This window comes from Hibiscus syriacus, unplaced genomic scaffold (genome assembly GCF_006381635.1).
Source record: "Hibiscus syriacus cultivar Baekdansim isolate YM2019G1 unplaced genomic scaffold, ASM638163v2 tig00016066_pilon, whole genome shotgun sequence".
Taxonomy (NCBI): Eukaryota; Viridiplantae; Streptophyta; class Magnoliopsida; order Malvales; family Malvaceae; genus Hibiscus; species Hibiscus syriacus.
The window spans coordinates 567,106-592,406 of NW_024062381.1; the positions used below are offsets into that span (position 1 = coordinate 567,106).

Sequence of the window (25,301 nt, forward strand, 5' to 3'; positions counted from 1 at the left end):
GGTTGTTCACCAAGTGTTTATCTAAATTCCCTAACAAACTTTTTGCTCCCTTTTTCCACTAATTTCTTCAAAAATGGCTCCCACAAATTCCCACAAGCGTCCTAGAATTAGTGGGGCTACCCATCAAGGTCAATCCTCAATCTCCGCAAGTGTTGAAAATGCTTGCTTTATGGACCCTAATGCTCTTGGTCAATTTAATCGCTTTTACAAAACTAAACCAATTCATTATGAGCATGCCATTGACCATGATTTTCTTATATCAGTGGTTTACCATTCGCTACCTTTGAAACTTTCATTTCGTGGGGATTGCTATACTTGTTTAGCATTCCTCCCAACGTTCATCCAAACCATGTCCATGCTTTATTCTCAAATGCTATTCTTGTTCATGCCAAAAATAACGAGGATAAAATCATTGGGACTTAGTCGTATCTCATGGGAAAAACTTTTACTCTTAGTCCCTCCTCCATCGCTAACCACTTAAATATCATTGATAATGATAATGATCATTTCAAAGAAAATTGTTTTGTTCAAATGGAGAGGTTCCCCAATGATAGTCATACCCATCTTGAGTTTCCCGACCGTTTATTAATGCTCCTCATTACTTGGTTCTTTCACCTTTTTGGTGGTAAAGCTACTTATATGTGCTCTTGCGACAATTGGTGGTTTTATCATATTAAGAACAATATTCGTCCAAACTTTGCCAATATTATATTCTTAGGCCTTGTTGGTATTGTACATAAAGGGGTCAATTATACCAAAACACTTCCCTATGCTTCTATTCTTAGTTATGTTTTAAGGGAAAAACTTAAAGTGTCTACCACCCTTGACCCTCATATTCCTCTCGTTAGTGTCATTGATCTCAAATCGGTCAACAAGGCAAATTAGGATTTTAATGAAAATATTGATGAGTGGCGTCCTTATAGAAGTCATATATTTGATGAAATCAATAAGGAAGGAAATAAAATAGAAGATCTATCAGTGCCCCCACCTCAAGAGGAGATATCGATGAAGACCTCGTATGATTACTTGAGTATCGATATTGGGATGAACAATATAGATAATGGATGAATTGGGGGGAAATTAAGGATTTCAGGAGGGGTATCGGTATTGCACCTACAGTATCGATACTCAGGGTGACAGTATCGATACTGAGCCCCCGTTTCAATAACAAAATTCATTTTTGGTATCGATACTCATAAGGGTATGAATAATTGACCCTAGTTTATCGATACTGCAAGTAGAGTATCGATACTAATCATTTTGGATGGTTAGTTTTGACCCGATTAAGGCCCGTAAGAGCTAAAGATGACCCATAATAATAAGACTTAGTCCGTGAGGGATGCAAAAGACCAAAGAGGCATGAATACACTCGTAAGAGTGGGTTACAACCAAACTAACCATAGTAGGGGTGAGGCATTTAATTTTTTTCAGTCGAGCACGTAGCAAGTATCTAAGATTAGTGGATCATTCTAGGGATTTACCGGCAATAGTAGGACGATTTCATCAGATTGCAAGTTAGTGGAGTCATGAACTAAAAGTATTTCAGTGGATGGTAGATGTGTTATCATCCCTCTAATTCTAGGATGAATTAAAGGGAAGTGCAGCAGGAGTGACTAGGGTGTCGTTACTCAGAGTTGAACCCGATTCAGGTATCAAGCTAGTGAATAATACAACCTATGAACAGTAAACTCATAAATCATTGTGAAACTCCGAGAACACATAGAGACTTTTTCAGAGACAGAGAATGACCAAAAAGCTCTTAAGTATCTAACAACCATCATAAAACAGCCTAATAAATAACAGCAGTAATAGACCAATAAGCCTTCGCGTAACATTCTAAATGAGAGAACGAGCGAGATAGCAGCTAGGAGGAAAAAATAACTTAAAATATCTAAATATATAAGTAACATAAAACTAACCTTTGTGTGTGACACTCGAGAAACAGCCAGGACACCCGAGTGATTTTTGTTGAGACTGTCGGTGCACCTCACGGCGCAACTAAAACAAAATGCGACGGTTTCACCAGTGATCTAAGTATGTTAAATTCGAAACCTGGAGGAAGGGATGCGATTACTTGCATTGGGTTCCTTGCAAATCAACAAAGACAGTAACGACTAATGATAATCAGGAACAGTTCAAATCCTAGCCTCCACGAAAAACGTCTTGGCCTCTACTTAATTAACCTAGTTGAGAAAAAAAATTAACTTTCCCCAAAAACAGTTTTGAGAAAACGACTGAAGATTAAGTGTGTCTGCTAGACCTCACTTATCTTTAAATATCCGAGTTACCCTAACATAATAGGTTTTTTTATTTCGAATTAATTAAACTCTTATTTAATTAATTCAAATTAAATATCCATTAAATACTTATAATCTGAATTACACTCTTTAATGTTTATTTAAACTCTTATTTAATTATTCTGAATTAAATATCCATTACAAGAGTTGTAATTAGAATTGCATTCTTTTAATGTTTATTTACTATATTCGGGATAATTAAAATCATATGTATATCAAATATAATATATTAACTCTATAAATATATTTTAGTAACGTACAACAAATTGTACATCTTTGCTCATTTCAACCCTAGGGTGTGACCCTGTAGGTTCTTGTAACATTAGTAGTAATTATTAGAACAATTCTAATATTACAAACAATGAGTGAAATCTAGCAATATATCATTGTCACCTAAGTTACAAGAAATTATGATTTGACATATCATCTTCGAGATTAACTCTTTTATTATTACATCCTTTTGTCCTTTATATCTATAATAGGCACATGTCTTGCAATATGCACACTTGTATAGCTCATCTATTGTTTCTTGATATCTAGAGTAGACTATAATTAATAAATAATTTGTGATATCTCATATCAACTTATTCGAGCATGGCCATGCATTTCTAGTCTCACTCAATCAAGTGGCCTATGATATATTTCCTATTATGTAAGAAGGATAAATTCTATCTTAATCATACACACCCAACTACATATATCGAGATATATTCAATAACAGTCTTTTACAGTGCAACCATTTATGAAGCATGTTTAATTGTATCAAAACATACAATAATATATGTTGAGATAGTAATGATCTCAAGTCTGAGGATCATACATATAGTCATCACCTTGAGTAATATTATGACTGTCACATAATAATCCAAGACATATGCTAATAGTGGGTCAATCCAATACATTGTTCTCTAACAATATAACCATGTATCAATTCTGACATCTCTATATCAGTGACAACTCATTGTCATCAATCAATAACATGTTAGTCTTAAGCGTATTATTATTGTCCATGCCCATAATAATACTTGACTAAGGATCTTTTAATAATAATAATTACATTATTATTTGGACTTTATTATCTTTTAGTTTATGTTAAACATAGATATATAACTGAAAATGACAGTGGCAATGCCTTTATTCAATAAAATCGATAAATAAAAATGTATCATTACAATCATCATATGATTGGTCTTTTGGGCAAAATCTAACAACTTTAGCAGTAGGACGATTGTCTTGTTTGTTAGTATGTCTAGGTATATACCAGTCAGTGTCACAACACTTTTTTTGCCAGCTGGGCGTAAATGCCCCAAGACTCGACGGAGTAAGTTGGTAGGGTGTACGTTTCTGATGTAGTTCCAGAACGTAACCCAATTTACACGTGGGTATATGTAGGCTAGAGGGGTGCGTGAGCTCTAAGATGTAGCCCCTCATCCACAACATGATGCCAACCTCAGCTTGTGTGTTGTATATTAGTATAAGTAAGATATAGGGGTGCGTGAACTCTGAGATGTAGCCCCTCAACAGCACCATGATGCCTACCTCATCTTATGTGTTTATGTTTGTGTGTTGCATAGTAGAGTCAAGGTTGCATTTAGATAATGCAGAACAGAGGATTAAGGGAAGCATGAGACTCTTATTTTAGCATGAGAACAGCTAAGTCTTAAGTAGGTAGAACTTGATTTAGGCATGCATGTACTTACTACTTAGTACCATTTCTTTAGCATGCTTATGTTCATGAAATTCTTATGCTGGTCTAGATTAGTGATTATACTTTCGGCCTTTGTAAGCTCAGGCTTCAGATGTTTCCCGTTGGAAGGTTAGTAGCTTGAGCAGCTCCTGGAGCACTGTCGTAGCAGAACTTCTAACATCTCCTTCAGAGTACTGTATTGTAGCTTTAGTGGGCATGTGTATTCAGGGAACCTTACTTGTGTATTTATTTTATCAAACAATGAGATGTATTATTTTGATTTTAAATTATGTGTCACGGAGCTCCGGTTTGTAAAATGTTTTAATAACTGTTTTATATGTTGTATGATACCATTGAGTGTGTTTTAAAAGAAAACGAGCATATTTAGAAAATCAGAGGTTGCCTGATAGCCTAATGTGACACTTTAGGCCCAATCGGGTTTAGGGTGTTACATAGATATTAATTCTTTCTAATAAATGATATTTAGGTAGTTTCCAAATTTTAAAATAATATACATATTTTTTGAAATAACCAAATTTAATAATTTATTATATATTTTTTATAAAATTAAATATAATTAAATATATATATATATATATATATATATATATATATATATATTTAGGGTGGGGTCATGGCCCCCACTAGTCCTAAGGAGGTTTCGTTTGTATGTGCGTGACCCGGATCAATCCAGTTAATCGAGATGAAACCTTGGAACTAAAAGGAAACAAAAAAAACTGTTAATTTAAATAATAGAAATTTATAATTTAAATTTATAAACATAAAAAAATTACAATCTGAGAGGAATCGAAGTCATTATCTATCTTGGTGTTTTGTGATACGGGTGACTCGAAGAAAAGCACATGAGTCTGAAGTTCTTGAATTTTGATTCTACGATGTTTGTTCTTGTCATGTAATAATAGTTTTAAACGATATTGTTTTTGATTAATTAGTCGGTGGTCACGTATAGTCAGATATTTTCTTTTGGTAAAAAGTTATTTATCGATGTAATCAGAATTGTGTAGCGAAGTATCCTGTCAGATTATTTGGTTCGTTCTCCACTCCTTTATCACTTCGTCAAACGTCTCATTCGACAGAGACAAAGAGTTTGTATGAAGATTATTATATTTAGATATTGGTCGTCATTCTCAATGAAATGTTTTAATTTTCTTCGTATTTTTAGGTTTATTATTTACTTTTATTTGAGTATTTTGATGATTATTGTCTCTAAATTTATCTCTTTATTCTGATGCGTTATAATTTGATTCCTTTTATTATTAATAAGATCCATTTTCCATTGTTCAAAAAAAAATAACAACCGTTGTTTCAATAGCGGTTGATTATTCGAATCTATTAATTAAATTTCAAGACTTAGCAAAAACTACATGCAGTAAGCTCCATTGCGTACAAGTATTAACCTAAAGACGTGGTTAAATCTACCATCGCACTCAAATCATCTTTCATGGAATCTAAAACTGCGTGTCAAAATATCCTTTTTACGCACCCGAATTGGTATGCAAAGTAGATCACATTTCATATTCATATGTTGCCGGTTTTCAAATGCCTCCTTTCGGCGCTGCTGTGACATGTGAAAGAAGCAAAGAATATATTCTCTTAGCACTACTGGCCTCCTTATTCACTTTATTTCATTGGTTTCACAAGCTCAACTGTTGAATATTGATATTCTTTTCACATTCTGAATACAATGGATTTAGGGCTCGGAACTTGGCGGAACAATTATCTTTCTTAAAAAAATTTAAATTATCATATAATTTAAATATTTTTTTATAATTTTATTAATAATTTATTTTTGTTCTTAAAATTTTATAAATTTGTATGATAATATAAAATCTTATACCTTCTATGAATCTGAATACGATGGATCCTTGTGGCCGCCTTTGGTTTTCCTTTTTGACAAACAAAGGAATCAAAATCCATCTCGAGGAACGCCGTGGCTTGTCCTCTTTGGTTTACTTTTAGAATGTCATGAGGTGGAAAAATACAACTTTTCGTTCCCTCTTCACTGCACCAGATATAACCCAATCAAAGTAAAAGCAATGTATAGGATTTTTTAAGTCAACAGTTACACCTAAAAATGTAAATAAATTGATGGGTTGGTAGCAGAGTTAGAGACACATATACTCCAACTAATAATCTGTGCACTCCAAAATGGCGAAGTCAGAATTTGGACAAGAGAATCAGCCCCCTGCAGGTTCCATTCCTACTGACTCTTCTTCTTTCAGACGATAAATGGAGATTTGAGAACTTACTTTTTTGTTGGTTTTGATGAAATTAGGGTATCCCACCACTGCTGATCCACCTGCAGCTCAGAAGGAGCGCTTCCCTCGTTCAAAGAAGAAAGGAGATAGGGGCTTCATTGAAGGCTGGTAAGAGCTCATTAACAGTTTTGTACTTTTGTTTGTAAATATTCATGCAGAATTCAACCGTACTTCTTTTTGACTTAAGAGGCATAATTTCTAAAATTGTCCTTCACGTTTATTAAAAATGGTTGTTTTGACCCTTATTTTTCTTCTTGGAGTATTTTTGCATCCGACATTTTATGTAACAAACAATTTTCATCAATAGATGGATTTTTTCTCCCAAATAAAATGTTGGGGGCCAAAATATGCTCCAAAAAAAAGAATAGGGGCCTGAATAACTATTTTGATAAATATTGAGGGTTAATTTTGACATTGTGCCTAACTTAAATTCTTACCATGTTTACCCTAAAACCTTAAACAATTGATAATAATTTCGGTTACAACCAAGAATATTGTATTACGGCGGGTTTGAACCTAAATGTTTCATTGATTACATTAAAATGGTATACAATTGATAATAATTTCGATTACAACCGATAATGTTATATGAGTTTCTTAACTTTTAAAGTTGCAACTAAAATAGTTAAGTAATTTATAAAATTTGTTATGGAAAACGTAATATTTTAAATTTCAACCTAAAATGTTACTTAATTCGCTCTAAAGACTTGTGTATTAGGTAAGTCTTTCGATTAAAATCGAATCCTCTTTTAGTTTTATATTAATCTGTTTTATTTTAAACTTCACACCGAAAAAAGATAATTCTGAAAAATCAATTCGATCATTTCAGTGACTAACCTTGTATTTTATATTATCATCATCCTCCAATCTAATTATTTTGACTTGTAAGGTCAGCTTGTTCGCCCTTTGTTGCTGTTGGCTCTGCGAAGCTTGCTTCTAAACAATGCTTTTGAGGAACCGCTCCCATGTTTGGTAGAATACGAGGGATAATACTTATTTGGTTGTGATTGTTGCTCATATTTTGTAATAAGTAGACGAGTCGTGATGTTACTAGATAATCTTCAGATGTATTTATTTTATCAAGATTTTTCTTTCATTATATATATATATATATATATATGCTCTTTTTATGATTTTACATTTTAACTATTTACATTTTAATTTCTCATTTAATGTCAACCGAGCCGAACCTATGGAAGACAATAATGTCAAACTCAATAATAATGCCATACAGATCCCTACATTAATAGCCAAATAGACAGGGACGGAACCAGGATTTCACCTTCAGGGGTAGAGTATAACTTTTCTAAATTTAGTGTACAATTTCATAATTTTGTCAGTGAGATTAAGATCTGCATACTCGAGAGCCACTATGTCAGTACTCCTAAGCTCCTTTTTATTAGAAATGGAAACTGAACTGGTAATGCAGTATTTGTGTGAAAGAAGAGAAGGGAAGTTGTGGAGTTGTATTACCGACGAAAGAGTTTGTTTTTCAGCCCTTGGGACTGCACAACTATTTAAGTAAAGAGAAGAAACCATTTTTCCTCTATAATTTTAAAGGCTCACAACTAATCCATATTATTCCTTCTTCTATCTTCCTCTTGCAATCTTTGTTAGTCTGTGTCTATCTATTTGGTTTCAAGACTAGAAAAATCTGTCAACTTCAGACCATCTGAAGGTGTTGAAGCGCATAAAAAACACTTTAATGTTTTAACAATCCAAAATTCTTGGTGGATATAGTGGTGCCACTGCCAAGTTTCAGTTGATACCTCAAAGGGAACAAGTTCTTAGTACTTCTTAGAACAGCCAACGTAAAAATTAACAAAACATAAAATACAGTTTGTATAATGTGATAGGTAGTTGTTGTGCGGCGTTTAAAAAACGGCGTGACCGGTTATGTTATATCATTTAAGCGAAAATATTATCAAGTACAATAATATATTAGGTAGCGCTTATATAATGTCACTACAGCAAAACTGTACATTTGCGGCGTTTTTTTATACCTATAGCGGCGTTTTTAAGCACCGCCAAAAACACATGCGGCGCTATGACAAACGCCGCAAAAAGCGCCGCTGCAAATAGCGTCGCTAAAGTTCACGGCGTTTGGTAACAAAAAACGTCGCAATAGGTAACGATATATAGCGGCGTTTGTCCAACAAACGCCGCAATAGGTGTTGATATTTGGTGGCTTTTTCCAACAAACGCCGCAATAGGTGTTGAGATTTAGCGGCGTTTTTCCAACAAACGCCGCAATAGGTGTTGATATTTAGCGGCGTTTTGTCCACAAACGCCGCAATAGGTCTTGATATTTAGCGGCGTTTTTCCTACAAACATCGCAAAAGATCTGGTATATAGCGGCGTTTTAAGATACAAACGTCGCTAATTACCTCTCTATAGCTAAAAGAAATTGATTTTGCAAATTAAAACTAATTTGTCAAATGTTGTTTTCTACTCTTTTATTACCCAAATTTAACCTGTAGCATTTTCCAATAAACTTGACATCGATAACAACAAACTTAAAATCCATAACAAGAAAAATGAAATCCATAATAATAAATCAAAGTTTACATTAACGTAAAATATAATGTAGTTCAACATTATTAACTATAATAAACAATAATATCTAAGATATTTTGTTTCTAATCTTACACATTCTTCAAAACTCTTCGTCATAATGAGGCGCTTAAATTCAAAGAGATAAATCCAGTTTATATGGGAAAACAATGATGCAGAGCTAGTATCGTCCTGTCATTTCTTGCACAGATATTTTGCTTCATGAGGTCTTACTCCAATTGGCATACCACTTGAAAAGGCCCCATCCATGGCAATGCAAACCCGATCTCTAGTTTCATATCCAAATAAATCATCAGTTTATATGAAAATCCATTATATCTTACGTTAAAAAAGTTAACAACACATTTTTGCATGGTCAGTCCCAGCAGTCAACAACTCTATGGCATGGGCAACCTTCATGATGATAAGCAAAATATAGAGATAGATCTTAATAATTGTCCAGAAACATCCAAGCTTGAATTTCATGATAACTTCTAACAGATTATCGGACCAAACATATTTTAAATCAATAGTACCCAAAAAAAGGCTCCAAAACTCCAGAAAAAGGAAAGGTTAGAAAGAAAGCAAACGTGCGTGAGCAAGGTTCTCATGATGGGTTATTCCCAAGTATAGGTCTTCCCTTCAAACTCACGAAATTTCATACTTCATTATTATACTATTCAACCGCATCTTTGCACTCATCAAAGTTTCGATTAAATGAACCTAAATATTGAATTCAATTTCTTGCTTGCAAAGATATACATTATAATATCTATGTTAGTAAATTTAATAGGGTTTGAACTATATACACATATGATTTAATTAATAATAACGCTCTCTTTTAGTCTTTTTTATGTTAAAAAGTAACGAATGAAAGAGCTATAATGAAGAAGACAGTTTAATCGAGAAATCACCAAAACAACCCTAAGAGCATAAGAAAAACACGATTCTTTCGACTGAACAATGCAGATTCGATAGAAATTTTAAACATACACAAATATCTCATTGAATGAAAACAAAAATATGTTCCCTTTTTCTTCTGCTAGCTGATCCTGTGATTGGCATCCTTGACATAGCATGTCTTGAAAGAATTATAAGGAATTACAAAGTTCAGTTAGAATTAACAAACAAAGATCTATCAGCTAAGAGTATTCAGATGACTAACCAATTATAAGACTATAAATCTTTGGCAACTTCAGCAGTTGCACTGCTAATACAATTGGAGATGCGAAAATTGACACAAGCAATGCCCCTGAGAGAAAAAAAAATAAGCATCATACAATGATGTCCAAGTTTATCAGAACGGCTGATTCAAAGTAGTTTTAAACGCAAATTTTCTTAAACTCACTCATTCTTACAAGCAACAAAGCTTACCGATTGAATCATCTCGTTGTATAGTCCTTCAGCCATTCCCAATTCTCCTAATTTCACAAAGCCTGAGATCATAGCACATTATGGAATGCAATCACTCACAAGTCCGGCTTCCTACATCTTCTTCAGATAGCATTTCGCTACGTGTGGTAAATCTGCGCTAGCTAAAATCTGTATAAGAGAACTATAACCGCATTTATCCGGAACTACACCGTGACACTGCATGCTATCAAATAGCCAACATGCTTTATCGTAGCTCTTCGCTATCCCGTCAGCTTTGATCATTACATTAAACTCAAGGACAGTAAGTCATTATGTTATTTCCAAGAATAAAAACTAAAACCATAAAAATTAACTTATTAAAGACTATTTGAAATGATAAATCAGAATTTACAAGAGCTATGAACTTGAAGCAAAATAAGGATGTTAAAGATGAAATTTGTATTCTCATCTTAAACATAGAATTTACGGCCCACGGGCAAAATAACTTATTAAACTCCATTCCCAATTTTGGACCCCCCTCAATTATAAAATATCATCTTTCATTAGCAAGATATAAAAAGTCAAAATGTCCCTGATTATTCAAGCAAGACAATTTCATTCAACAGAAATGAAACCTAAAAATGGATTCAATGAGAATATGAACCTAAAAATGGATTCAATGAGAAAAGATTAGGTAATGAGCAAGAAGGTGAAAAATAGATAACGAACCTTTCAGCGCATCACCACTCTCATTTCCATAGAAAACGCCATTAATGCAGCATCTTCTAAAGATCATTCTATTTTCAGTTAGTGTTCCAATTTTGTCAGTCATTATGTACTCAACTTGTCCAAGGTCCTCACTTATTGCTGTGTTGCCACATAAAAACAAACCAATTTTATCAAATATATACATTCACTAAAATCTATGGCAGAATCCAACCATGTAGCTAAATAATTGCATATAATTCTTTTCAAAAACAACTCCTATATAACAAAGTTTTAGTTGTAAAAATAAACTTAATAATATAGTAAGGAAAAAAAGAGAGAGGTAAGAGTTGTGAAAAGTAAAAACAAAAGGAGAGTTAAGTGTGCCAAGTCATACAAGACTCAAACATTTGAACAGATAATGTTCAGTTTGAGTGACATCAACTTAGCTACCAGCTTTGTATACTAAGAAGGGCACTCCAACTAATTGATTTCTTGGAAAAAATACTTACTTCGTTGCATGTGAAGGAATACCAGTCTCATAATCTATCATCTCAGAATCCCAATCAATAAACTTTGCATATAAACTTTTCACAAGATCAAGAGAGACCTGCAAAAAAAGGCTTGATGGTTAACAAGATAAAATATCTGAGAAAGAACTCAAATATGGAAATAAAATCAAAAATTGAAGCAAATAAACAAGATTAGAAGCAAAAATTAAAAGGATATTTAAGATGAAGCTTATATTCTCATCTATTCAAAACCTTACTTCAAGTAAAGAAACCAATCATCTCCCAACCACCGAACCTAAGAGTATTAGAAAATAACCCATTAATCCAAGAGATTTTAACTTGGACCATCAGTACAAGGACATGTGTCTACAATAAATTTAAACTAGAACTAGTTTCTGACACCCACTTGGATTTCTATTAACAATCAAATGATTGAACAAAACATTCTACACTTGTCCTACTAGTCCTAGTACAATCAAATGAAACTAAAACATTTCTACATTAGTAAAGTTGTAATGCATTCCTAATCATATTATAATCATGCCATAATTATTATTATTATTTTAAACTCAAAACTCACATCACTGTTGCACCATATTTTGATCTAGTCAATGTCTCGTGTAACACAGTACAGTGACTAGCTAAGAACCTTCTATGCTATTAGTGGCAAGCTGGTCCGTTCAGTATATCAAGGTTCATACCAAAAAAAAAGAAGAGCATGGGCAACAATTCAAAATCATTAGTATTTTTATATTGGGTTACCTTAATAGATATGGGTATCATGATGGAACACAGAAGCTCAAAACGAAGAGGAATGACCAATAGCTCATACCATGGACCTTCAAGCGGATATAGAACATACCATTGCTGCAACAAAAAAGTGGGTACAAAGTCAACACATTGTTGCATATATATTTTTTTGGGGGGTGCGATTCTTTGTGCAAAGCTTCATGATAAAAAATATGACTGAAGAATAACAAAAATCCAGAAAATATATGGAAAACCACAGGCATGCATGGAGGAAAGGCAACTGAGCAGCAAGCAAATTTGAAAGAATAAAGCAACAAGGATTATGCAGGTATCCCAGGGAGACAACCTGCCAGGCCCAAACATCCAACTAGATATAGATTGGTTCACTGATAACTTTTTATTTAATTCTAAATCTAATTATATTACAAAATATTGAAATATTAATATAAAGTAATCTTGTGATGTTTTAAACGAGCAGGTTGCAGAATCATGGTATTGGCTTTTAATATAAGGACAACCCTCTAAGTTTACACACCGCTAAATTGAGGCTTAGATAAAATCACACTACAGAGGAAAAAGAGTGCAACGCCACCTAGTGCATACATCAGTTTGTATCCAAACCCACAAATTTCATCCCTGAACTATGTGATCACAGATCTTATACCATGATTCAGATTTTAGGATATTACCTTAATAGGAACCAAAATCCAACTTCAAGGAATTTAAAAGCTGAATTTTACCATAGAGCTGCAGAAATTTGGAAGCCATTGTTGCGCCTTGTGCCTGCAGAGAGAAATGGAAGAGAGAGATGTCTAAAAGCAATGAAAGAGGGGAATGAAAAGAATGGAGATATCTGGGTTGAATGTAAGGGGAAGATGGATCGAGCAATGGAGGTCGAAGGATCAAAGGATGAGAGTGGATGCGAAGAGATAAAAGGGAGGGGAGATATATTTCGATGCCCAGACTGAATCTATGAAATTAGGGTTTTGTTTCGATATGTTAAAGTAGTTTTCAGTAGCAACGTTTTTTTACGTAAACGCTACTAGGTTATATGACAATTGCGGCGTTTGGTATTAAAACGCCACTAAAGTACGAGTCTATAGCGGCGTTTGTTATTAAAACGCCACAAAAGTACGTGTCTATAGTGGCGTTTGTGTAAAAACGCCACTAAAGTACGAATCTATAGCGGCATTTGGGATTAAAACGCCACAAAAATACGTGTCTATAGCGGCGTTTGGTATTAAAACACCACAAAAGTACGTGTCTATCGCGGCGTTTGTGTAAAAATGCCACTAAAGTATGAGTCTATAGAGTCGTTTGGTATTAAAACGCCATAAAAGTACGTGTCTATAGCAGCGTTTGTATAAAAACGCCACTAAAATACTAGTTTATAGCGGCGTTTGTATAAAAACGCCACTACATTACGATTCTTTAGCGGCGTTTTTATACAAACGCCACTAAAGTATAGTATTTTGCGGCGTTTGTTCAAAAACGCCGCTATATGTAAACAATTACCGGCGTTTGCAGTAAAAATGCCGGTACATCTGCCGCTAAAAACTATTTTTGCTGTAGTGTGTAATAGGTAGCGCTTATATTGATCTATTTTCTAACTAAACAGGTATATTTAAACCGGTAACATTACAAATTTACCTATTACATTATAATTATCGGTTTTGATATTTTTGGGATTGATACAATTTTAAATGTATTGACACTTTATGCGTGCACCTCGTTGTGCTTTCATTTTGGGAAAAAAGTATCGATACATATTTAAAAAGTGTCGATACATAATGTAAACCTATTTGCTAATTAACCAGTATATTTTTACCGGTTACATTATAAATTTACCTGTTACATAATAATTATCGATTTCGATGTTTTTGAATCGATACTTTCATAAATGCATCGACACTATGCGTGCACCAGTTTGAGTTCTTCAATCATAAGTTTATTCTTTAAGAAACTAAAACTGGCCTAACTTTATCCTATGGAGATAATAAGAGTATCATAAGTTTGCGTTGAGAGATGTTGAGAGATTTTTGTTTCTGGATGAGAGAAACTGATAACATGGTGGGTTTCCCAATGTTATTCTTTTGTTACTGCAAAGTTTTTGTTATTTTCTTACTTGGTTTTGCTTAAAATATCCAACTTTTTGTATTAAAAAATGAAAATTCTAAAATAAAAATGATCACACAAGCACACTTTTTTACTACCGGTTTTGTCATTTCGAGATCGATTTTGTCATATTTTTACCTGTTATATTGTTATGGATCGATACATTTTTATAAAGTATCGACACTTTATTGACGCTATAACTTCTTTTCTTTTAAATTCCAAAAGTGTCGATACTTATATAAAGTATCGACACTATCAACATATCAGGTAGCGCTTTACCTGTTTGTCATTTATAAACCGGTTTTGTCATTTTTTTACCTGTTTTGTTATGGATCGATACATTTTTATAAAGTATCGACACTATCAACATATCCGGTAGCGCTTTACCTGTTTTGTCATTTATATACCGATTTTATCATTTTTTTAACTATTATATTGTTATGGATCGATACATTTTTATAAAGTATCGACACTTTCAATATATCCGGTAGCGCTTTACCTGTTTTATCATTTATAGACCGGTTTTGTCATTTTTTTTACCTGTTATATTGTTATGGATCGATACATTTTTATAGAGTATCGACACTTTCAATATATCCGGTAGCGCTTTACCTATTTTTTCATTTATAGACCGGTTTTGTCATTTTTTTACCTGTTATATTGTTATGGATAGATATATTTTTATAAAGTATCGACACTTTCAATATATCCGGTAGCGCTTTACCTGTTTTGTCATTTATAGACCGGTTTTGTCATTTTTTACTTGTTATATTGTATGGATCAATAAATTTTATAAAGTATCGACACAAACCGACAAGCTAAGTTTGTCGGTTGCCAAATTTTTTAATATTTCTTTATGATTTCCACCTATTACATTATTATTACTCGATATTTTCGGTAGCGCTAAACCAAATTTATCAAATATCTTTTAATGTATCCGATAACGCCGTATATTAGTCATATATTAGTTCGCCTTTATGGAGACAATCCCCCCTTATCTACACAATTGTTAAGCAAAGAGAATAAACCATTTTCCTTTATAATTTTACATGCTCACAACTAATCCATATTATTCCTTCTTCCATCTTCCTTTGGCAATCCCTGTGTCTATCTATCTGGTTTCAATACTAGAAAAATCTGCCAAATTCTGACCATCTGAAGGTGTTGAAGGCTCGGGGGCCCTCTCAATGTACTTTTGGATATTGGTTTATATTTCAAGACCGAAATGTCTATACTATATAGACAGGCATGTAGAAGCCCATAAAAAGAACACTTTTATGTTTTAACAATCCAAAATTCTTGGTGGATGTAGTGGTGCCACTGCCAAGTTTCAGTTGATACCTCAAAGGGAACAAGTTCTTAGTACTTCTTAGAACAGCCAACGTAAAATTAACAAAACATAAAATACAGTTTGTTTTTTACCACTGCGGACACTCAACGGATTCTACTCCATTATAAATGTTAAAATATTTTGGGGTAAATTACACAGTTGGTCACTAATGTTTGAGGTAACCACCCTTTGAAAAACCTTGCAATTGACTATTTTGAAATTTTTAGGCGATGTTGGTGACCCAAATCTGGCAGGATCATGTGGCTTCACCCTGCTTCAAGACCTGCTCCCTAAAACTGTTGACTCACACGTTCATATCACCGGAAAATTTGCCCCCTTTCCGGAACAGCCAGTTAAACGTTCTCTCCCGGTTAACAGTACCATCACTTCTATAAATGGCATTTATCTTCAGAACGGAGCTAATCCTTTATTCGAGCTAGTTTCTAGCTACCACTTGTTTGACGGTGACGGGATGGTTCATGTTGTTAGCACCAACAATGAAGATGCTAGTTTTATCTACCGGTTCACGAAAACGCAAAGGCTTTTACAGGAGAAAGAATTGGGCTACCTTGTTTTCCCTAAAGCAATCGACGAACTCCATGGCCATTCGAGGATTGCAAGGATTATGATTTTCTATGCTCGAGGACACTTCCGCCTCGTCAATCATAAACAAGGCATCGGACTCCATTTTCAACGAATATGATGAGAGGTTAAAGAGAATATTGTCCGAAAGCAGGCTTAGGTGAATCAACGCGCTGCCCTATAATCTCGGAATCCGAGCAAATCAACATAGAAGCAGGAATAATGAACCAGTATCACCTCAGAAGAAAGTCACAATACGCTTATCTCTCCATTGGGTTAAATTAAAGGAAAATAGAATGTGGCTGTTAGAGATATATTTGGGTTAAATATTAAGGGACCTGAGAAATTTTGTCAGTGAGATTAAGGTCGGCATACTCGAGAGCCACCAGATCAGTACTCCTATGCTCCTTTTTATTAGAAATGGAAACTGAAATAGAAGCAGATGATCTGGTAATGCAGTATTTGTGAGAACGAAGAGAAGGTACTTTGTGGAGTTGTATTGCCGACGAAAGAGTTTTGTTTTCAGCACTTGGGACTGCACAACTGTTTAAGCAAAGAGAAAAAACCATTTTTCCTCTATAATTTTACATGCTCACAACTAATCCATATTATTCCTTCTTCTATCTTCCTCTGGCAATCTTTGTTGGTTTGTGTCTATTTATCTGGTTTCAAGACTAGAAAAATATGTTAAATTCAGACCATCTGAAGGTGTTGAAGGCTCGGGGCCCCTCCCAATGGGCGTTTGGATATTGGTTTATGTTTCAAGACCAAAATGCCTATACTATTTAGACAGGCATGTAGAAACCCATAAAAAGAACACTTTTATGTTTTAACAATCCAGAATTCTTGGTGGATATGGTGGTGCCACTACCAAGTTTTAGTTTAATACCTCAAAAAGAACAAGTTCTTAGTACTTTTTACAACAACCAACGTAAAAATTAACAAAATATAAAATACAATTGTTTTTACCACTTAAACCACTCAATGGATTCTACTCCATTATAAATGCTGAAATATTTTTAGGTAAATTACATAGTTGGTCACTAATGTTTAAGGTAGCTACCCTTTGAAAAACCTTGCAATTGACCTCTTTGAAATTTCTAGATGATGGTGATGACCCAAATCTAGCAGGATCATGTGGCTTCACCCTGCTTCAACACCCACTACCTAAAACTGTCGACCCACGCATTCAAATCGCCAGAAAACTTTGCTACCTTTCCGGAACAGCCCGATAAGCGTTCTCTCCCCATTGCCGACACCATCCTTTCTTCTATAAATGGCGTTTATTTACGGAACAGAGCTAATCCTTTATTCGAGCTGGTTTCTAGCCACCACTTGTTTGACGGCGATGGGATGGTTCATGCTGTTAGCATCAACAATGGCAACGCTAGTTACGCTTGCTGGTTCACGGAAAGGCAAGGCTTTTACGGGAGAAAAAAATTGGGCCGCCTTGTTTTCCCTAAAGCAATCGACGAACTCCATGTCTATTCGGGGATTGCAATTTGCAAGGCTTATATTTTTTATGCTCGAGGACATTCGGCCTCGTCAATCATAAACAAGGCACCGGCGTGGCCAACGCTTGTTTAGTCTACTTCAACGACTGAGTTCTTGTCAAGTTCAAGGATGATCTCCCCTACCACGTGCGTATCACTCCCTCAAGAGATCTGGAAACAGTTGGACGATACGATTTCGAACAACAACTCTATTCGACAATGATCATTCATCCCAAAATCGACCATGTTTCCAAGGAACTCTTCGATTTGAGCTACGATGTTGTCCAAAAACAGTACTTAAAGTACTCCAAATTTTCACTCGACGATAAAAAAAATATAGAACATCGAGATTCCCTTGCCAGTGCCGACCATGATGCATGATTTCGCCATCACGGAGAATTTTGTGGTGATCCCAGACTATCAATGCTAACGATATCATATGGATCGAATCGGAAAATACCTTTTGTTTTCATCTATGGAATGCTTTGGACAAACAGGAATCCGATGAAATTGTGGTGATCAGTTTTTGCATGACACTACCGGATTCCATTTTCAACGAATATGACGAGAACTTAGAGAGTGTACCCTCCGAAATCAGGTGAGGTGAATCCACGTGTCGCCCTATAATCTCAGAATCCGAGCAAATCAATCTAGAAGCAAGAATGATAAACCGGAACCACCTCGGAAGAAAGACACGGTATGCTTATCTCGCCATTGGGTTAAATATTGAAGGAGATTAGGAGGTGACCATTAGAGATATATTTGGGTTAACTATTAAGGGACCTAAGAAATTTTGTCAGTTAGATTAAGGTCGGCATACTTGAGAGCGAATAGAAGCAGAAGCTCTGGAAATGCAGTGTTTGTGTGAACGAATAGAAGGGACTTTGTGGAGTTGTATTACCGACGAAAGAGTTTGTTTTGCAGCCCTTGGGACTGCACAACTGTTTAAGCAAAGAGAAGAAACCATTTTTCCTCTATAATTTTACAGGCTCACAAGTAATCCATATTATTCCTTCTTTCGTCTTCCTCTGGCAATCTTTGTTAGTCTGAGTCTATCTATCTGGTTTCAAGACTAGAAAAAACTGTCAAATTCTGACCATCTGAAGGTGTTGAAGGCTCGGGACCCCTCCCAATGTGCGTTTGGATATTGGTTTATGTTTCAAGACCAAAATGCCTATTCTATTTAGACAGGCATGTAGAAGCCATAAAAAGAACACTTTCATGTTGTAACAATCCAGAATTCTTGGTGGATATGATGGTGCCACTGCCAAGTTTCAGTTGATACCTTATAAAGAACAAGTTCTTAGTACTTCTTATAACATCCAACGTAAAAAATAACAAAACATAAAAGACAGTTGTTTTTACGATTGAGGCCACTCAATCGATTCTACTACATTATAAATGTCAAAATATTTTATTTTCTCCAGTAACCATATTGTCTTACTCCGAAACTTTATTTTTCTTGTCTGACACATCCAGTCACATGAAAATAACCTTCAAAATCCTTTCAAGAATGCATGTCAGTCTAAAGATGAAACAGAGGGATATTTTATAATCAGCCCTCCAAACATATTTTAGGGGCCAACCCACAAATTTTTTCCGCAAACTTGAAATAGTGCAAGAATTATGGAAAAACACAAGAAAATGTTATCATGAACAAAAATTAAAACTTGTAAGTATAAAATATATGGTTTTATAGATTTGGTTCCTTCAAGTTGACTATTCACATAGAACCATACACATTAAACAGTTGGTTAATACACAAACTTTGGATAGTGTGGGGATTAATGAATGCAAATATTGCAGTCTGGGTTATGATTCCTAATAAACTGAGACATTCATATAACGTAAAGCAATGGGTTTTGTTCTTTAATACATTTTCACATGCAGGTATCTTCGGGGAGCTCGCCTGAGGCAGTCAGACCACAACCGATACCACTTGCCATAAACAAGTTCGATCACTGAAATTCAATATCAACAATGGCTTCCTCATGATAGAATGACTAAACCAATAATTGTTCAAAGATCCAGTTACCATACACAGTACAGTTAAAATAAGGAAACCAAATTAAAAATATCTACTTTTTCACTCCCTGGTCCTACTGAATTTTTACAGAAGTCCAGCTTGGACCTCTTTCTTAGTTGCAAGGCTAGCCCCAGACAGCTCAGCTCTCAAAACATGAACACACATGAAAAGAGTTCAGTTAAGAATGACAGGAAGAGCTATATATAGCTCAATGTTGGTTGGGCAACCAATGGCAAAATATGAAAAGAGGTCAGCTAGACTTCACAAAGTGGCGTGATAGCATTTTCCCAATCTCCAGGAAACCGACCTTTTCTTTTCCATCGAAAATGGTCTTAAGCTTCTCATCACAAAAGATCTCCCTCTTGTTATCAGGATTCTGCAGGCAAAAGTTTCCATATATTTCAGTGCATGTTACTAGAAAGTATACTCATACAAAAAATGTCAGTCACTCAAAATATGATATCTAAGCAAAATCTACTAAACACAACATAGTAAAACCAGCAACTTTGACATCACAACATGCAGCATATACCGCAATTATGACAGTAACCGCTTACAAGAGTTTGCATAAATTTCTGTTACTCAAAAGAATTACCATTTCTGCCTTAAGAAAACAAAAATATAAACCACATACATTTCTGTTAACTTCAATAGACAAAATATGAAACGGATGAGGTTATGAGGATCCATAAACACCGTAGAGAGAATCTCAACTATGATCCCATATTTATGTAATTGTTCACTCGTGATCACTTTTCTACTGACAATGGCTACTCCATAGTAAGGCACCGATTGAATTCCCTTAAAAGGTCAAATTTCTAAACCGTGTGCATAGAATGAACATTGCGTGAGAAATATGTGGAAAAATGTGAATTCACCAATGGAAACTCTTAAGCAAACATTAAATAAGATAAAGAAAGCAGAGGGTGAAAATGCAGCCTCGGAGGTAGACATCTTAAAAGACAGAGATATCAAACACCAAATACAACCTGCATTTAGAAAACTCAAATGCTCAATCAGCATATTAATTGAAACTGTGAAAAGGGTAAATGATGTATAAATGAATACAACATTTGTCACCAGAAATAGGAAAGATCCATTACAGTGCTCCAGTCTCAATATTTTCTCTCCAAAATCCAAGCAAGAACTTAGCGTGTGGAAAATCAGGAGATGCAATAAGGACTATGGTTGGATAGCCTATGACTTAATTAAAGCACAGAACCCAAAGTTTTTAAATCACTTTTGGAACACTCCATTCTTTCGGTTCACCTTTACACCACTTTCTTACATGAAGAAACTGATATGCCTTCTACTCACATCACTTCACTGAATTATAACAAGTTTTCTCCTAAAATTGTAACTTCAAAAACACAACAGGGAAAAGAATCCTTTCACACTAACAACCCAAGCATAAATTTCAATACCCTTCAAAAGAACTAAAGTTAGATTCATGAACAATAAGAATCCAATCTCCCTAAATGAGACCTACATTGACAACTGAACATTCACAAAACTAATCCAACTACAGTTGCCAGCTTAACTTCTCTTCAACACTAAACACCAAACACGTGCAAAACCCAGCATTAGAAACAACAGAGAGTGGGGAGAGAAAAGAAAACAATGAAAATGATACATAAACCTCAGAAACCCAGCAAGCAAACAACATGGGGTAAGAACCAAAAATAAATCAAACTTATAAAAAAAACCAAAGTTGAAAGCATTTCCCCAGACATTTACTCAAGCCCACATTCCTTTACATTGTTCATCATTCCTGAGACACTAAAATAAAGCAATTCCAATAAAATGATAAACCCAGGAAAAGACAGCAAGGAAAACCCAGGAAAAGCAATCAACTTTATAAAGGAAGCAAAAGAAACACTACAGAGATAGAGAGAACCTGAAGGTTGTGGGCCTTGATATAGTTCCAGATCTGCTTAACAGCGTCGGTACGGTAAGCCTGTTGGGCTTCAACGAATTGACCCAAAGCAGGGGAAACAGGGGCAATTTTAAAAATCCCAGACGGTCGGGTCCTGGTTCGGGGAGTAGCTGGTTTTTCAGCCTTGCGTTTTGAAGTGGTCGACTTTTTCGGAGTTTTCTGAGCCGCTTTTGAAGTAGCTGATTTGGAAGCAGTGGCGATCGAAGCCGAAGAAGAAAAATGGGCTGCTGCAGCTGACGACGCCGACGCAGGGGAAGCTAACAGCGCCTTGAAATTGATGAAAACCCTGGACATGGTTCATTGCCAGAGGGAGAGAGATCAGAGACGGGCTCGCCTGGAATCTATATTTCGAGCGCGACCTTTTTGAAAGAACGAGGGTTGAAGCGGATATTATGGGAAGTATCAGGGTTTTACTCTGCTTAATACACTTTCTGCCCCCTAATATTTAACTGTTATCTCGACTTGGTAACTAACGTATTTCTTTTGGGCAACGTTTATAAAAATTGTCTGTCTTATCTTAGAAGATAATTGTAATTCAAAAATAATATCAATTGCACGAAAAAATTATTTCAGATAATTGTTAGCTTTAAGGTGTTTGATACGAGCATCAGTAATTATTAAAGTATTTAAGTATTTATTATCAAATTATTGAGAATCTTTAAAATAAATATTACACTCATAATCATTTTAGATTAATAAAAATAATAATAATAATAATAATGTCAATCATACTATTTACATTATCTTTTATTTTTTTAATTTAAAGTTATAAAATTTTGATAATAAAGGAATTCATCATCAAGTGATTTATATGGTTAAGAAGAAGGGAATTCATCATCAAGTGATTTATGTGGTTAAAGATTCCTCCTCCTCCTCCTCCTCCTCCTCCTCCTCCTCCTCCTCCTCCTCCTCCTCCTCCTCCTCCTCCTCCTCCTCCTCCTCACAAAGAAGAAAACTAACAACAAAGTCTAGCTGTTAACCATCTTTTTTAACTCAACTAGAAAAATTAGTATTTAATTGCTGCATATGTTGCCCACATGTTAAGCTTAGCTAATACCTATTATCTATTACCCACCTTGTGTTCTTGTTCAGATCTTCAGAGGAAGAAACTCAAAATATTGTGTTGTTGTTGTAGTTATAGTTTGATGCGTACTTTCTGATTGGTGTTTTTGTTGCTGATATTAATGTTGGTTTCAAGTGGAAACAGCTCGAGGGTCTGCTCTTGTCTGTCTTCTTCTTCGAGAACGGTAATTTTTTTCTTGGTGGGGTTTTGATGGACATAAATATCTACTGTCCGATGAAATTGTTGCAGAACAAGACCGCTCCGAGTGTAGTTTCTTATCGTGAATTTGTATCAACTCGTTATCTCCACTTTTTGCACTTCCATGTGTCTCTATGAAACCCTGAAAGAATGGTCAAAGAGAAGATAAAATTTAAGTGTAATTATAAAAAAAAATGGAGGATTAAGTGAACGCAAATTATAAAACAACACGCATATATATGTACAGTGATGGACGGAAGGGGCAGGTAGGTAGGGTTATCATCATCTGAAATTTTAAAATTATTATATATTTTAAATTCTTTAATATATATTTTCTATTAAAAATCTATTTTCGTCCATAAAATTTTAAAATTTTAAGTTTGCTCCCAACATAAAATTCTACGTTTATCTCTATATATACACACACCATTGAAAGTTTGCATATGTTTGAAGGAGAAGCATTGCTGTTATCAGTTCATATTCATAGCAGCCCAACGAAAATACTGGAAAGAAACAAAAGAAATCTGATTACTTTGTCTTTGAAAACATATATGTCACACCCCGAAATTTATAGATTAATATTAATAATTATCTCAGTTAATTACGAGTATATTTTAACACTTTGTTATAAATTTCAGAGCCAATTCGAATTTTAAAAAAACTCATGGACTTAAAACTCGGGACAATAGGGGATGGGTGTGCCATCTTCTAGCCATTAGGCTAGGCCTATGTTTCTAACAAGAAATGCTTGAAATATTTCTTAGGCCATCTAGTTGGGAATGTCTCAGGAAAGGCGGGTTAATATACGGCTAATATACAGCATTACCGGATACATTAAAATGTATTTAATAAATTCGGTTTAGCGGTACCTATTATGTTGACAACTAATAATGTTTTAGGTAGAAAATATGAAAAACTATTAAAAAATTTGGTAACCGGTAAACTTTGGTTATCGGTAAGTATCTATCCTTTTTATAAAAGTGTCCATACTTTTAACATATCAAGTAAATTTTACCGGTTTTGTCATAATGAATCTGGTTTTGTCATATTTTTACCTGTTATATTGTAAATTATCTATCCTTTTTATAAAAGTGTCCATACTTATTTCACTGTGAAAATATATTTATTATTATCTTTAGTTAATATTGTTAAATTTAAAATCTAAATAATATTTTATAAAATATCAAAACAATCAAATAATTTTTTGTGTAAATGAAATTATTAAATTAATATTGTAGGTGGAAAACATGAAACACTATTAAAAAAATTGAAACATAAATTACATAACTTTCAAAAAAGTATATATCATTTTTATAAAAGTGTCCATACTTATTTCACTGTTGAAAACATATTTATTATTATATTTGGTTAATATTGTTAAATTTAAATTCTAAATAATATTTTATAAAATATCAAAACAATCAAATAAAATTTTGTGTAAATTAAATTATTAATTAATATTGTAGGTGGAAAACATAAAACACTATTAAATAAATTGAAACATAAATTACATAACTTTAAAAGCAGTTTTAAATCCTAAAAAGTGTCGATACTTTTAAGAAATATATCGATCCAAAACGATATACCAGGTAAAATTATGATAAAACCGGTAACAAAATGATAAAACCGGTAAAATTAAAAGTGTCGATACGTTATATAAGGATCGACACTTTGTGAATTTAAAAGAGAAGCAGTTATAGCGCCTATAATGTGTCGATACTTTAAAAAAAAATATCGATCCACAACGATATAACAGGTAAAAATATGATAAAACCGGTATCAAAATGATAAAAAACGGTAAAATGATACCGGATATATTGAAAGTGTCGATACTTTCGTAAGTACGTGTAATAAATTATCGACACTTTCAAAGAAATAGGTAATTATCCTTTCGAAAGTATCGACACCTGACATAAAAGTATCGACACTTTTGTATTTGTATCGATTAAATATAAATAACATATCCGATGAAAATATAAGCTAAATATCCTCTGAAAATAGATAGAACGGACGAGTTTTGAAATCGAAGAGTAATTGTTGCTGCATTTCAGAAGGCGTTTCTAAAGCGAAGTTTGTTTGTTTGTTGTTGCAGTCGAATCGAAAAGTATGTTGTCGAAACCCTAATTTTTTATTATTACAGTAATCGCGATAGGGTTTTTTATGTGTTGTTTGGGGTTTGGAGTAAGGAAGCATTTGGGACCGATTGCAGGTAGAAATAGATATTCAAGGAAAACGATAAATGTCGATACTTTTATTAAATATTATAGGTAGAAAATGATATTATAGGTTGTATAAATGTGCCGACACATTTTGGTGTGGCCATTCAAATTCTTTTGAAGAAAACCGTTTTACCACAAGAGTAGTTATCTATATTTGTATATTGAAAAGTGTATGTAACAAAATAATTTGATTTGCGTAAACT

At 34.2% G+C, this 25,301-nt stretch overlaps 2 protein-coding genes, 1 long non-coding RNA gene and 1 pseudogene across 3 annotated transcripts; 2 read left to right on the forward strand and 2 right to left on the reverse strand.

Annotated features, from left to right (window-relative positions):
- Positions 1–6,106: 6,106 nt before the first annotated feature.
- On the forward strand, positions 6,107–7,326 carry LOC120208249. The gene is made up of 3 exons (XR_005524295.1): positions 6,107–6,196; positions 6,281–6,371; positions 7,158–7,326. It is a non-coding gene; the product is annotated as an uncharacterized LOC120208249 (long non-coding RNA).
- Positions 7,327–9,992: 2,666 nt separating this feature from the next.
- Positions 9,993–12,295, reverse strand: LOC120208235 (phospholipid-transporting ATPase 2-like). Its single transcript, XM_039207555.1, has 5 exons — positions 12,149–12,295; positions 11,387–11,484; positions 10,899–11,041; positions 10,165–10,252; positions 9,993–10,068 (listed from the first exon to the last, which is right to left on the reverse strand). The coding sequence occupies exons 1-5, from the start codon at positions 12,293–12,295 to the stop codon at positions 9,993–9,995; spliced, it is 552 nt and encodes a 183-aa protein (XP_039063486.1).
- Positions 12,296–12,801: 506 nt separating this feature from the next.
- Positions 12,802–18,396, forward strand: LOC120208237 (annotated as a pseudogene).
- A 1,316-nt stretch (positions 18,397–19,712) lies between these two features.
- Positions 19,713–21,965, reverse strand: LOC120208238. The gene is made up of 4 exons (XM_039207556.1): positions 21,565–21,965; positions 21,440–21,461; positions 20,561–20,671; positions 19,713–20,096 (listed from the first exon to the last, which is right to left on the reverse strand). The coding sequence occupies exons 1-4, from the start codon at positions 21,910–21,912 to the stop codon at positions 19,933–19,935; spliced, it is 645 nt and encodes a 214-aa protein (XP_039063487.1). The 5' UTR covers positions 21,913–21,965; the 3' UTR covers positions 19,713–19,932.
- Between the last annotated feature and the right edge of the window lie 3,336 nt (positions 21,966–25,301).